This window comes from Orbicella franksi, chromosome 13 (genome assembly GCF_964199315.1).
Source record: "Orbicella franksi chromosome 13, jaOrbFran1.1, whole genome shotgun sequence".
NCBI lineage: Eukaryota > Metazoa > Cnidaria > Anthozoa > Scleractinia > Merulinidae > Orbicella > Orbicella franksi.
The window spans coordinates 10778300-10790162 of NC_138157.1; the positions used below are offsets into that span (position 1 = coordinate 10778300).

Sequence of the window (11863 nt, forward strand, 5' to 3'; positions counted from 1 at the left end):
TGCGGTGGGAGGGACTCGGGCTGTAAAAGCCCGGATGTAACAAAGCCCTGCAGACGAGAAAGCAGTTCATTTGAGTAGCGGTGTTGCTCTTAAATATTGCATAAAAACATGGCGCCCGGTAAAACACACGTGAAATTGAAGCTGAAAAATAAATTTCAGACGAGAAAAAGAAACAGTTCTGGTGTCAGAAAGGCCAAGAACAACAGTCTCCCTAAAAAGAAGGTACAATCATCTAAGGAACTAATAACGTCCAGGAACATTTCAGCTTCTTGTGTCTTTTTCCTCGACTCACAAATGCAACTCAATGTTGTAATCCGATCGCAGATGAATTGATTAATAACTGGTCTTCGTGACCCATGATGATGCACATTTAGATTCCTTTGACTGTTTTGGGTGCAACGTAGGAGAAGGAACAGGGTATAATATGAAGGAAAGGAAAAGAAATTCTCTATGAGAATTGATAAAAGATTGGTGATGGCATGTGGGAAGTGATGAAAAGGGGGGAAAACCTACAGCAGAGTGGAAGCTAGAGGAAAATCAGCAGTGGCAGATCTAGGGGAGGGACACAGGCCCTCCCTTAATTTGGGAAAAACAAAAAAAAATGCAGAATGAGGAAAAGCCAGCAGGGCAAGCACCCCCCCTCCCCCCCACCCCTTAGCATGCAATGAGGAGCTTTATAGATAAACAGTGCAACAAACAGTAGAGTAGGAGATAAGACAAAGGGCTTGCGGTTGGATGTAAGTTTTGAATTGAAATCTAAGATCCAGTTGTTCAAAGGATTGGCAATACATCCACTGGATAAATTACCATCAAGTGAATATCATAGTTGGTTTTATTATGAAGTTAATATTTGATTCTCTTTACATCTGATTAAGGAGCTCTTACACTTCTATAGGTCTCTACAATCTACACTCCAACTTACCCACTGAATAGTGATTAACACATTGGATAGCATTATTCACCCTCGCACAACCTGGGGACAGTAGACATACAGTGTATAATGTTTGTTGATATCGTTTCTTCTGTTTACAGTTAAAAGAAAAAACGTTCCAGCAGATTGAGGAGATCAACAAGAGTTTTACAGCTGTCCACAACACACTGTTGATTGAGGCTAAAAGTCCAGGCGGGACTGATTCAAAAGTCAAGATGACAGAACAGCAATCGTGTGATAAGGTAAAGATAATGAAAAAAAGAAAGCTCTTTTGTGAACTCTTCCACTCTGGCTAGGCACACATCTAATGTGTAACCAGTTGAGCTCAAATGTTGATCAGAATCTATTTTCTTCTACCAATCTCAACACAAAGTCAAACCTGCTGGTGGTGAGAATTAGTTGATCTTCAACTGGTTAGAGAAGTGTCCCACTAAGACCTAAAAACTGTGGCAGACATAATGATAGTTATAATAATTAAATTTCCAACACCAGTTCTTCAAAGAAGAAAAGAAAAGTTTAAGTTAAAGTTTCAAAGTTTTGTCATCAAATGTTATCAATTGCTATGGCAATCAAGATCATTTGACAAATAAGGCTTGTCACCTGTTCTACATGTTAAGCTATAACATAGTGCATTTCATTTCAGCTGACATTGTTTTTATTTCTTTTCGTGCAGATCAATAAAGAGAAACTCATTCCATCGAATAAAGATGTTACTCAAGAAGAACTGTCAGAGACTGTCGAAAACATCGCAAATCTGTAGCTGTTGATGAAATGCTAACAATGCAAGGGAACGTACACAACTTCGCCCATCTGCTCATCAAAACTTGTTCCAATCAGGATTTTGATGGTTCAGGAAAAATGCTATGTTGTAAAGGGATGAAAGCATGAATGGTACCCATGAATTCTATGAGTATCTGGTAAGATTGGGAAAGTTTAAATCAGGCTTCTTTTCATCACGAAAAACAACAACAACAGTTGAAAACAACAACAACAAAAAACCAGAATTAGCAAAAAGTAATCTTGAACAGTTTTGGGTGTCCTTTATTTTTCTCTGCTGAGAAGAAAAATGAGTTTTATTAACTTTATTTAATACTGTTTTATAGCCAGAGAATGTAAGTAAGATTACTTTCCCGAGAAAATTAAACAGGATATTTTTCTTTACGTAACACGTTTTCTTTGTTTGCCGTACATCTCTAGATAGCTGTACAGTTTGTAACGCTAGCTCACTAAGCAGTGAGAACCAGTTCACAGGTGATTAGAGCCGATCAGGGATGTGAATTGTATTTGCTGTTTTAGTGTCTTTGTGTACGGTAGTTGCACAGAAAAATAGTCAAATACGAACATGGGTTTCGTTTAACTCAGGCCCCATCCACGCTACGCCGAGGAAATTTGAAAACGCAGCTTTATTTCTACGGTTCGGCCTACCGTCCACACTAATCCGTCACCAAAACGGAGCCTTTCGAAAACGACCTTCAAACCGGAGGAATTTAAAAACGCCGGCTTTTCGTTTTTGTGTGGACGGAAAACATTTTGAAAACGGAGTTAAATAAAAACGATGACCTCGCGACAATCGTGTGATTTCACTGCCCGCGTTTTTTTTTTTTAAACAGAAATCCAAAATGACTGGTGATTGTCGTGCTTCTAAATTCCTCCGGCGTACTGTGAACGGAATTTTCAAAGTAAACCCTCCGTTTTTCAAATTCCTCCGACGTAGTGTGCACGGGGCCTTAAACAAGAAATGATAACAACGAATTATCATTAAAGTTTAAAACTAGTACTGCTAGGACATCTGCAGTGTAAGAATGAACGAGCCTTCCATGACATTTTTGCGGCTTTTCAAACACTTTCCGTTGCGTTACCATGTTTGCATTCCGAAATTTCTAAATAACATCAATCGAAGTTTGAAACTTTCGAAAACGATCGCGAAGATATGAGCAAACTTCATTAATGTCTAGTAAATCTCTGTACTTTTCTTTTTGAAATATTCTTTTTTGCAGTTAGTTGTCCTTTACAAATTTTTGTACACACCATTTATAATAATACAGAAAAAAAACTCGGTAGTGTATTGTTACTATTGTCTACTTGAAGCATCGGCAAACATGTGAAGAGACAACAGGCGAATTTTAATTAAATGTAAGCATTTTAAGCAATCCAAAATACAGCTACTAAGGCTTGATCCTAAATCAATTAGAAACAGATCTACGTAAATGCCAAAAAGATCAACCAAGAAGGGTTGCTGTTATTGTTTAAACTTTAGACTGCAATGCCTCGGGCGTCGAAAGCGGTAGGTACAGAAGTATTGGTAAACGGTAAGATCTTGCATCGAAGAATTTACATCATTGTTCTCATAACCTCACAAGGCTTGCTGATCATTCAGATAAAATTGGATTTGTTTTCGAACAAAATCACCTAGTTTCGTCGATCGTCCCCACCGAAAATTAATTTTACCCTTCTCGTAAACCACAAATCATCCAAATAGTTTCTTTAAATGTTCCATGGGACGCACAATGTATTTAGCTTGAAAATGGTTGCCTTGCTACTCAATTGACTCAATTCTTTGGCTTTTTTTGAATATTAATCAATCATTTTAATTAATTAGTTAATTACGTTGAGTGCAGCGGAGATAAAATGCTATTTATACTGCTTGCTTTTAATTTAGTTTCATGATTACAATAAAGCAATTGTGCCGGTGTAATCTCGCATATTTACAAATTTGCGCCTTATTAGGCTCTGTGAAAATGGCTAAAAATTATTATTCAATTGTTAAAGAAATCATTGAGCTTTAATAATTGTTGTTTACACCTGTTTCGAGAAAGTTTGTCCTACACGAGTGCAAAGGCGTGCGCGACAAAATCGAAAGGTATTATGGGTAATGGTAGTTAGCGTTGCTTGATTGAGGCCCCCTCCACACCACCGCGGTCGGAGAAATTGGAAAACGCAGCTTTTAATATTCCTGCGGTTAGGTCGACCGTCCGCACTAATCTGTGACGAAAACGGAGCCTTGCGTTTTATTGCGGACGGAGAACATTTTGGAAACGAGCTTTTCGAAAACGATGACATCCCTGACCGAGCCTCTCTCAAACAAAAGTACAAAATGACCGGTGACTGTTGCATTTTCAACTTTCTCCGGCGTAGTGAGGATGGAAAACATTTGATGCGTTTTCAGAGTGAAAGGCGCCGTTTTCAAGTTTATCTGGCGTAGTGTAGACGGGGCCTGAAGTTCAAGTTGTTTCATTGTGACAGAAGGAAATAGCACAAACACGTGCTTTCTTTTTCCTTCTCATGTTGTTGACACACTGCCAACCTCAAGTAACGCCAAACAACTAATGACCTCTCATAACAATCGGCATTGTTGCTTACACTATTTTAGCATTACTCTTTCGTGGGACAACCTTTGTCGAAATCTCTGTGTAGAGAACTGTGGCAAACTCCCGCGATCTCAGTGCAATCTTGCGACCAACTGAGTCACAAAGCTGTAAATATCTCGATTTCTGCTAAGAGCAAATGACTGCTGCGCGAGCTAGACTGAGAAGGTTACAGGTATAATGTGCTCTTGATCGGCTTCGTTTGACGCTGAAACAGATTAAAACACTCACTTGCTGAAAAGCAGCCAGGCTGGTATTTTATTAGACGACAAATCCCGTATCAAAAGCCAGCATTTGTCCAGACGCAAATGAAGTTTCACTTATGTAGGTATAATCTGTTTTATCGCAGGTGTTAGAAGCACTTGGATTTAAGAAAACTTCTTTTGGTATGTATGAATGTATTTGCAAGTATATTGACATTTGGTCCCGTTTCTCCACTTCTCCATCGTCGCCCCCTCACGTACCCCCCTAATTTGCGTCGGTTACTCATTACTGCTTCACATGTTTAGCCTACAAATACAGCTGTCTCTCGTTTTTCTCGTCGTTCTAGGCCGTAAAGCCAAACTGGCCGCACGAGCGATGTGATGTGGCAAAATTGGCGGGAAATCTCGTTCCCACCACCGTTCTCTGTTTGGTTAACAACGCACGGGCCCTGGGAACGAGATTGGCTAGACGGTTGACTAATGCGTAACTACAAGCATGCAATGATACAGTAGACTGAATCACCAAGATCTTGATTTAAAACAGACTTTTGTCTTTGACCCGGTGTTTCTAATTAATGTTTTCAACCTGACAACATAAGTCGCGCCCGGTGAGACGACTGTAAAGTGGCCGACAAAAGTTCACGGAATTACTCGACTGAAATACGCTAGATTTTCTTCTAGTTTTATCGATTAAATTAATCTAGTAAAAACCACAGAACACTTTTTTGAAAGCGAAATATCAATCTGACGCTGGTTTATAGATCAAAATATTTGTTCTGAAGTAGTAAGAAACTCCTTTTAACACGCTTAAGATTTCACTGGAAACGTTTCATTTTGCAATAATTGCCTTTTTAGACCTCTTTACTGGAACAACCGTCACGTTTTGCCATTTTCAGCACAGTTTAGTTGCATAAAGAAGCTTCGTCACGGCTTGCGCATCTTGAAAAGCTTAGCCTAAGCTTTTCAGGTTCGTCGTTTTTAATCCGTGTTAACCATCCTTGTTCCTTTATGGTTTCTTATTCTTCCTTTGGTGTCTTTCTATCTTAGTAAACCACTATTTTCAAGTTTCCTTCAAATTAAATGTAATTTGTACGTGGCCAAAATAACGCAGACTGTCTGGAAGATCATTTACTTTTTTTCCACTCTCTGTAGCATTTAGCGAAAGCCACTTAGAAGTGACGAACCTAAAGCCTGATTTGATTCCAAGATTGTTCATTGAGACTTCTCAGTTAATCAGGTGTAGCTTTCGATTCGTGATCATGTTTTCGAATTATGGAAACGAGAAATAATCTACATGTGGGAATAGAACTCGACGAAATCAATTTGAAAGGTACATGCGTTGAAGAGTCACGATTTCAATGAAAGATTCTCGAACTTTGTAAGATATATACGTGTCAAGCACTGATTAAGAATTTTGAAACACCTCGTTTTGAAAATCATTTGAAAGTCTCTCAATGCAGGAAAGGTCTTTTAATTGATCAATAATCTTTTTTTTCAGCCTCCACAGGAAGGGCAGATCTTCAGGAAAGAAGGAACAGTGCCCCTTTAACGGTACGGTCCCTAACAAGACAAGACAGAAAATCTTCATACTAACTCATCCCTTTGTTGAAGAGAAAGCTAATAAGTAACAGGTATTATTAAAAACTGGATCATGCAATTCGAAAGTTTTCAATGGCTTAGCCATCATGGGTTATGAGCCATTATACCATGCTCTACAAATATGGTAAGTGTACTCGTGATTTTTTGGGGGGCGTTTTTTTTTTTAGTTTAGTTTTCTATATTTTGGGGGGGGGGGGTTTTAATGAAACAATTATTCCTAGGATTATTCCTCTCACGCTTGTTGGATATGAAAGGATTATAGCCAGCTCGGGGCTATGCGCCTCGTTGGCTATCTATCATCTCACATCCCACGCGCTCGTGGAATAATTGTTTATTAAATAATCCGCCTTTTTATTTTGATTGAGATGATACTTCAAACACTCAAGAAGTGTTTGAACACATTCCTAAACACTCCTAAGTTAGTCAAAAATATCCCGCTTGTATTTTAAGCTCTCTTCTCGGTGTTTAGAAATGTGATCAAACATGGTCTTTCGTGTTTGATATATAACTTGGAATTTCTGCTGTTCAGGTTGGATTCCTCGAGAAAAAATGGCTCCAATCTGCAAGCCAAGGAAGTCTTCCTGGAATCTTGGCGTTACTAGAACAAGATCCTAACCTTGTAACTACTCAGGTATAGCGATGTAATGCAAATCTTAGAATATTGATGGAGTAATTGCAGCATGAAATAGGAAAATGGAATAATGAATAATTGTAAACTTATATATCAGAAGTACTGAAATTTGTCATTTTGTGTCCTTGAACCTGACTGGCAACGACACCCACAGGATTTTGTTATGGTAAGCGATTTCTGATTGGCCATTTTTCACATTCAGTTTATTCACTCTCTGTTTCTTTTGTCACCAGTTTTAGTTAATTCGATAATATCTTCTTCAGAACTAATTCACTTTTCTTGTTTTCCTTGATTCCATTGCAATGATGTGGCAACAAAGGGAGTAAGTATATTGCATTTGTCATCAGCTTTCTGTTTTGTCCTTCATTTAAAGGTCAATTATCCTAATTGATTTGTTCTTTTTTCTCTTTCTACAAATGACCCCACCATGATGTGATGAACCTCTGAACGATTTAGTTTGTAAGTATATGTTTCCTTACAATATAACGCTGACAATAAGTTTTGAAACTATAGAAGTTTGCAATTTAACAAATTGACGTCAGGTTTTTATGCGTGTCCTTTTATTGTTGATAAATTGCGTCATAGCATTGTCAAAGTGGCTGTGGAACCACGAGCCGCAGGCAAGTGGTTCCGCAGTAAACTTTGACAATGTTATGACGAAATTTATCATCAATAAGAGGACAGACGACAATGATGGACACCTGTCGAATATTTTTATTTTCTACCTACAGACCGCACTGCACTGGGCTGCGAAAAAAGGAAGAAAAGATATAGTTGAAATACTGACAAATACAGGAATGGACGTAAATATTAAATCAGGAAGACCACAAGTCCTTTGTGAGAGTAATTTTCCTAGATCTTTTTTCTGTTGCAGAATATGAAAATTTGACTAAAGTATTTTTTCTTTCTTTTAAAATTCCTAAATTCCGGCTTTGGTATTGGACTTTCCAATTATTCTACAATCGGCCAGAAGGTAAGATTTTGCGATCAAATTTTCCTCTGCGTACTGCACAACTTAGCGTAATCTCGTTCTCAGGCTTCACTCCTTTGGTAATCAATGACAGGGCTTTCCGCTGACCATCTAGGCACACTATGGCTCACACTACTAACATTTATTAATTCTCTTTCATTTCCGGTTAATGATGACCTTGTAATCTTGTCTTTCTCACTAAAGGGGGTAAGTATTAAAAAGAAAGTTATGTTTATTTCGCGTGAATTTGAATACTGCAATGACGCCAAACCAGGTAGTCAATCGGCCTTCAACTTCCACAGCATCGATGGGAAATGAGGTACAAAAATGACTTGGAGAGCAAAGTAGCGGCTTTGAATTTTAGATCTGTTAATACGTCAGTGTCACGTAGTCACGCAACGCTACTAACGCCATTGAGAGAAGTTTGTAATGTGACGACCAAAATTACGGCTGCGACTAACCGAGCAGAGAACTGGGAACAAGCAAATCGCCAGAACGGGAAGCTCCTAGAGGAAAGAGGCGTGTCTAATTTTGTTACATTTTTGTTATAATTTGTTGACTTGATCTGTATGGTATGATTTCATTTTTCAGGGATACACCGCACTTCATCTCGCCGTGATTCAAGGCCACGAGAGTATAATGGCTTCCCTGTTAGATTGCGGTACGAAAATATCTTTGGTCACCCTCTTCTTTGTTGCAAACTACTGCGCACAACGAAGTGTTATAGCAAGAGAAAATGAGGGGGTTTATATTGATTGATTTGGAGTGGAACTATCAGCCAAGAAACTTCGAGAGCAAACAAACGTTCTGAGAACTAGTGAATGTCAATTAAAACTCATATTTCCTATAGATTGGCCGGGGAGAAGTTTAAATTCCTCTTATTCTTTAATTTCGAGAACCAAACAAGCAAAACTGAAGAAAATGACCGCGCTAGATCTGTGTGCTTGGCTAGAGGAAAACCAAAATCTATTTCAAGTTAACATTACGAGGCCATTTTTCGCTGGATTTTCTACTTCTCTGTGATCTAGAGAAAAAAACACCAACCGTTCTTAGTCTATTGCTCAAATAGTCTACCGGGTAGGAAAATTTCCAAATGCCAATACCAAACTTATAACCGGCCTCTTTCTCTGTCTGATAGGAGCTGATATTGACGCCCGCGACAACAGCGGCCGGAAGCCAAAACACTACATAAAGGATGCCACTTCACCGTGGATACAAAGTAAGATATCGTTCGGCTTGAAAACAGCGTCACTTTGCGACTGATGATAGCGAGCCTTTCAATGGTTATTTGTTAACAAATAAGACAACTGGGGAAACTTGAGCACTGAAAAGCGAGAAACTTTGTTTGCACTGGGTGAGGTACAGTCTTTGTCAATTTTCGTCAAGCAACGAACAGATATGTGGTAAGATAAACCGAGTCGAGGCACGGGAAAACCCGCGTAAGTCAAGTCGCGTCTGATTGGTTGAAAACCAAGCACAACAACTTTTCAATCAGTCAGAGAGCTCAGCCACAAACGCGTGAAAATCAAAGCAAATACTAAATTATTTTGCCCAATTCGCTGGACAAGATTTTTTACTGCGCGGCTTCATATTAAAGTAACTAATTGCCACGTGCATGGGCGTGTTCTTGATTTCTTTTATTCAGGTAAACTTGGGAAAAGACTGGCGCCATCGGGTTAGTATTTGTGCACTCATCCTTTTTCGCAGAACTCCTGTTGATATAAAATATAAAACTGATGACTGAAAGATTAAAAATTTCACTATACAATCCACTTCCACCCACGTAATCCTGTCCTCTCTCTGTACTGCTTTGTGGAATCTTTTTATTCGATTTATATGTATATTTGGTGGCATTTGGCAACATAATCGGGAAATGATGGAAGAGAACTTTCGATCTGAAACCGCGGGGAGATTGTTCTTTAGGCCCCGTCCACACTACACTGGAGAAATCTGAAAACGCAACAGCCATCGATCATTTTGGATTCGTGTTTGAGTAAAACTTGGGCACGGAAACGTCATGGTTATCGTAAGCACGTCGTTTTCGAAAGGCTTGGTTTTCAAAATGTTTTCTGTCACTCAAACGCAAAGCCAGCATTTTCAAATTCCTCCGTGTAGTGTGGACGAGACCTAAGAAACAAACATACACTAGATTATAATGGCAACATCATCAACACCGTAAAAAAACTACGCGACCAAAGGCTCATTTAAAAAAAAAGGCCAAGCTCTTTCCAATATATCGTTTGTTTCTGTTTTAACCTTCCTGAGTGGTATTCATCCTTTCTTATTTTCGGTTTATTGCTTATTCTTAGATGTTTTTCTACTTTAGTTTCTGAATATCTTGAGGTTTTTTTTTTTTCATGTAAAATAAGTTTTGTAGAGAAGAAAAGTGATGGTACTTCATGAATAAACTGACAGGACAACCTCGTTCCCAGGGTCTCTGTACTTCCCGCCCCCTGGAGCGAGAGAGGGGCGATAAGAAGAGAGACCCTGGGAACGAGGATACTGACAGGAGTTTTTTTTTCCCTCTCGCAATTGTAGTATTCGTATCGTCAGGAGAGAACCGCAACAAAGGACTGCAAAACATCGGCTCCATATTCCTCCAGATGAAAGCACTGAGCAATTCGCTTGGGACAGGAATGGATAAACTAGACGGTGACAAAGGCGTGTTACCTTCTCCAAGACAGAAACCCGCAAGATCGGTAGGTAGAATAATTCCGATATTGAAAGTATAACATCATTAGCGCAAAACCTCTTCATTTGATCGAATGTTTGTGATGTTACGAAAACTACCGAACCGTGCCTGTTTGGACTCGAATGTTTGTACAGCCGGCGACCACACCCATTTTCTGGGCGTTGAAATTTTCATGTGTTAAAATATTTTAACACATTTGTCCACTTCCTTCCGTTTCCCCTTATTTGACCTTCGCTTGCTGTCAACTCACAACAGCACGAAAATATGTGTTCGGGTCTGCAAAAAAAAAAGTGGGAGTGGTCGCTGTACAAAAATTCGGCACCATTCCACGGTTCGGTGATATTTGTAGTAACGCCTGATATAAAATGGATCGTGCATGTGAGCCGCAAAGGGATCTTGTTTTAAAATCTTTTCTGAACTGAACATCACACGCCACAAGAGTTGCAGTCACCTTCTGAAACTTTGACACAGTATAACAGCCTCGCGCACAGGATTTTCAGCTTTGTCCGTTAGTTTTGAATGATCAGTCACTCTCGATCTTCGTGCGGATTTCATCTCACCATATAGTTTTTGACCATTTCCTGATCTACTGAATAGAATAAAGGGTGCATTTGCGTAAGTAACGTTCTGGTCCTCATTTCCCATGCAGTTTGAGGGCTACCTCTCAGAGGAAATTACGGGGTCATTTTCCGGTACTGTAAATTACCTTAGAGTTAATAGACCATATTCGTATTCTCGGTATTGGACTGGACCTAGCTTGCAATGGAGGTTCATGCGGGGGAATATTTTGCATTTGAAAAGACTCCCCGCATAATTAAGCCTCCATTGCAAGCTAGTTCCAGTCCAAAACCGAAAATACGAATATGGTCTATTCTATGCTTTCCATCTGTGATGCTTTGTTTTATTGGGATTCAGATGTCAGTGACTCACCAGTGGTCTTCTCTTTATATATGATGAAAGAATCCAAACGTTTCGCTAATTCAAGAGTCGTTTAATTTTCAGGGATCGTTTGTAAAGATTTACAGAAACGTTACGGCTAAATTTAAGGACAAGAAACCGGTCTCGACATGCTCAAAGCTGGAGATTCCAGAAAGTACAGCCAGGTGAGTTAGATAGATCTCCTTGAAAGTCTTGGAAAGGTCTTAGCTCTCTTACTTCAGCTTCCATGGGAAATACCAATTAGATCGCGGTTTGTGCTGGCCTTAAATGGCCAATAAACATTCCAGTTCACATACATTTTGTTTTGCTGCAAATCAGATTTTACTGTGAAGACAATTTTCTTTAATCTTTCCCTTTGCATTGTAGTTATTACAGAACTGGTCGTGCAAGATCTGTTCCCGATATCAACCACATTACAGGCTGGAGCCCACGCTTTGTTCACGTGATGCCATGACTTGTTCATGACTTGTTCACGTGATAACGACCCGTTCTATGCCTAACCCGGCAACCCTGGTTTGCTCAAGTCTGTAAGA

General features: G+C 39.3%; 2 protein-coding genes across 2 annotated transcripts; both read left to right on the top strand.

Annotated features, from left to right (window-relative positions):
- Positions 1 to 28: 28 nt before the first annotated feature.
- Positions 29 to 3867, top strand: LOC145466622 (uncharacterized). The gene is made up of 3 exons (XM_081450329.1): positions 29 to 222; positions 1033 to 1173; positions 1605 to 3867. The coding sequence occupies exons 1-3, from the start codon at positions 109 to 111 to the stop codon at positions 1689 to 1691; spliced, it is 342 nt and encodes a 113-aa protein (XP_081306455.1). The 5' UTR covers positions 29 to 108; the 3' UTR covers positions 1692 to 3867.
- Positions 3128 to 11857, top strand: LOC145466625 (ankyrin repeat domain-containing protein SOWAHC-like). Its single transcript, XM_081450331.1, has 12 exons — positions 3128 to 3215; positions 4646 to 4682; positions 5998 to 6050; positions 6628 to 6729; positions 6884 to 6895; positions 7461 to 7559; positions 8291 to 8360; positions 8838 to 8918; positions 9345 to 9374; positions 10238 to 10398; positions 11394 to 11494; positions 11697 to 11857. The coding sequence occupies exons 1-12, from the start codon at positions 3195 to 3197 to the stop codon at positions 11782 to 11784; spliced, it is 855 nt and encodes a 284-aa protein (XP_081306457.1). The 5' UTR covers positions 3128 to 3194; the 3' UTR covers positions 11785 to 11857.
- Positions 11858 to 11863: the final 6 nt, after the last annotated feature.

Coding starts and splice junctions, on each gene's coding strand:
- LOC145466622 (XM_081450329.1), top strand. CDS start 109: ATGGCGCCCGGTAAAACACACGTGAAATTGAAGCTGAAAAATAAATTT. Junction 223..1,032: donor ACAGTCTCCCTAAAAAGAAG/GTACAATCATCT, acceptor TTCTGTTTACAG/TTAAAAGAAAAAACGTTCCA. Junction 1,174..1,604: donor AACAGCAATCGTGTGATAAG/GTAAAGATAATG, acceptor CTTTTCGTGCAG/ATCAATAAAGAGAAACTCAT.
- LOC145466625 (XM_081450331.1), top strand. CDS start 3,195: ATGCCTCGGGCGTCGAAAGCG. Junction 7,560..8,290: donor TTAAATCAGGAAGACCACAA/GTCCTTTGTGAG, acceptor TTCATTTTTCAG/GGATACACCGCACTTCATCT. Junction 8,919..9,344: donor CACTTCACCGTGGATACAAA/GTAAGATATCGT, acceptor TCTTTTATTCAG/GTAAACTTGGGAAAAGACTG.